Here is a 2,979-nt window from a genome sequence, read left to right as displayed (position 1 = left end):
TCTGGAGTTTCCTTCAACTCATCAGAAGTCACTGGGAAGTCCAAGGACATTTCTTTTAGGGTCTTCCTAAGGATAGGTGAAAGCGAAATAAACTTAACTGGGAATAGAAGGATGGATTACTATGGACCTCTGCCATTCCTGTATCCAACAAAGCCACTTTCAAGAAGAAACAGTGTTCAGTTCTCCTCTCGGCTACTCCGCCACTTCACCTGAGCGTGTGTTGTGAGCATGCATGGCTAAATATGCTATGCAGGGATGTATCTCTTCCATGGCATCAAGTCCAGGAAGATAGAGGGAAGAGCTTGAGTGATGGAGTCAGAAGATCGTTTATGGGGAAGAAAAATACAGGCAAAGTAGTAAAAACACAGAATTTACTACTTTTTTTTCTTAACATTTGTTGTTTTTGTTGGCGTTTAAATTCTTCATGGTGATTTGCTTTTGCATTGATTTTGTGTTTATATTGTTCTCCTTTTCACAAGAAAGGCTTTCAGCATGTACAAAATTCAGGGTCTATGAAACGTGGATTCTCCTTGAGAATTGCATATCAGAACAAAGTTTTATATATTCAATTAGGTTGAGTTGCATATTATTTTTTTAAATGACTTGCTGAGAAATAATATATTTCCATGAAGTTCTCTCTTTAGATTATTTTCTGTATAAATTGTGGCTCCTTTTCCTAAACAGGACTTATAGTTGTTTAAAAAGATAGCAAATTAAATTCTTTATTCACCATTATTACTCATGTGCTCATCACTGTTTAATAAAGCTGTATGTTACACCATCAAGGGCCAAAATCAGCATGTGTCAGATTGGGTAGGTGGAGGGGGTGCGGGGAAGGAATTTATTTAATCAGGCTTTTATAATTGAACCATGGCATTGATTCAAATATTTTTCTTATTATATGATGTATTTTGGTTTAATTCTTTCCCCAATGTTATCTACATTTTTGTACTAAATGCAGCAATATGATACGGGTTGCAATATAATATAGCTCATTCTAAAGGACTTTAAGAAATGCTTTTCTGACTAATATCTTTACACTTAGGAATGAAAATAATTGTACATTTCTGGTCCTTTTCAATTGTACATCACATTAAGGGTTTGAATTTTAAGTTCTGATTCACCATAGGCAGCACCCTGCTTTATGAAGCAGGGCGATGGGGCAACTCTGAAGGTGTTTTCAACATTGCCTCTGCTGTAATTAAACAATTAGTGGTTAGAACACTGGTACAGCTTTGAGGTTCTCTAAGAGCCCCACTTTGTCCTTGGAATGAACGTATGCCCCCTTCCTGTTGGCAGAGTAAAGTCCTTTCTGGAATGTTAAGTGAAGTCTGAGGCTTGGCGTATAACACATGTCTGTTTTGTACCATGTAGGTTGACTCTGTTCTGTTTTATATTTCATGCTATGTGCCCTCCTCTTCTATGGTGCTTTCTTTAAGCCCCATATAAAGCTCCATGAAGGGAAAATCTCCATGCAAGCGTTGAAGAATGGTTTATCAGGTCATATACCGTCTAAGACAGTTTTGGTAAATCTGCTCCTGCCTCCAGTTCTTATTTGTAGACTAAATCTCTATTTAAAGGGGAATGGTCTAGGTTCCCTAACCTAGGGTACATAATCATTCAAAAATGAAACAATAGCAAGTTAGTGTCATGACTTGATTCTTCATAAAATCATCATATTTTTCAGGTAAAATGCTTTTATTGGATCTAATAGAAAAATAGTCTTTGTTTTGGGACAAAAATTTCCATATTTTTTTCTGTTTTTGCCAAATTATTACTTTTTATATTTACCCAAAACAGTGTATCAAATCAACAAATCATACTGGTTTGACATTAGTATTAGGAGTAATCAAAAAATTACACTTTGATGTTATCAATTTTTATTTGCAGAGGTGGTTTAGATAGATATGTATTGCTAGATATAATTCTGATGGGATCTATAAAATTAACTTTTCTACAGTTTAGTTTTCTACACAAATTAGCTTAGCTATAGATGAAGGAAGGTCTGTGATGAATGCCTTACACGAGAGAGAGAGAGAGAGAGAGAGAGAGAGAGAGAGAGAGAGAGAGAGAGAGAGAATTCTTCAAGACAGAAAATGCCAAGAGATTCATTGATTTTGAGACAAACTCATAACTTATTATTTGACCTCAAGTTTCCAACATGTATCTACTGAAAACCTACCCTGGCTGTGTAAGTTCAGAGCACAAGATGACCGCATTAGAGCTAACAGCGTTGGAATCTTTCTCGGCGTTACAAAGCCTGCTTACTGAAATTATATACAGGGTCTGTAAGACCAAGCACTTTGAAGTCTGGCAATAACCCCTTTTTGGAAGGCACATAATTTGTTTGATGGAATCGTCTCCTTACATTATATCACACGAAAGCTTTCTTAAAGACTCTTAGGCAACAGCACCGCGAATTAACGAGCTTTGTGTAGTGCAAATTGGTGTCAAGAATGAAAATGAAGGCCCTGTGTTTTCTTAAGCCACACCCCTCCGTCAGGGTATATAAAGACGGTCTGAGACTGCAGAACCCATCACATTCACTCCCCTCCTACCAAAGCCTTCCACTCCTCACATCATGTACTACACCGACTTTGAGGGCTCTGTCTTCCCAGGGTGCTACTGGGGCAGTTATGGTTACCCTCTGGGGTACAGCGTTGGCTGCGGCTATGGCAGCACCTACTCTCCAGTGGGCTATGGCCTTGGCTATGGCTACAATGGCTGTGGGGCTTACAGAAGATACTGGCCATATGCTCTCTACTGATGTGCTGTGATCTCCTGGTGTAGATTCATCTCTTCGTGAAGGCGGAGCGGCACCTCCAGGTTCCAGCTTTACCTTCTTCTTCTTCTGTCGTCCTCACTTGCTCATCAACCTCTTCCCAGAAGCTGCTTTTCAGATCTTACACCTGAATCTCAAACAAAGGAACTGAATATCTAGACGATGCCTCAAACTGCCTTCTCTGGATGCTGTTTATT

General features: G+C 38.7%; 1 protein-coding gene across 1 annotated transcript; it reads left to right on the top strand.

Annotated features, from left to right (window-relative positions):
• The first annotated feature begins 2,581 nt into the window (after nucleotides 1-2,581).
• On the top strand, nucleotides 2,582-2,767 carry Krtap8-1 (keratin associated protein 8-1). The gene has a single exon (XM_050164749.1). It carries the CDS (start codon nucleotides 2,582-2,584, stop codon nucleotides 2,765-2,767), a length of 186 nt encoding a protein of 61 aa, XP_050020706.1.
• Nucleotides 2,768-2,979: the final 212 nt, after the last annotated feature.

Source organism: Alexandromys fortis, unplaced genomic scaffold, assembly GCF_014885135.2.
Source record: "Alexandromys fortis isolate MF-2015 unplaced genomic scaffold, M_Fortis_MF-2015_v1.1 scaffold_162, whole genome shotgun sequence".
In the NCBI taxonomy this organism is placed as follows: Eukaryota; Metazoa; Chordata; class Mammalia; order Rodentia; family Cricetidae; genus Alexandromys; species Alexandromys fortis.
Note: the sequence above shows the minus strand (reverse complement) of the source record. Positions and strands in the feature narration are given on the sequence as shown.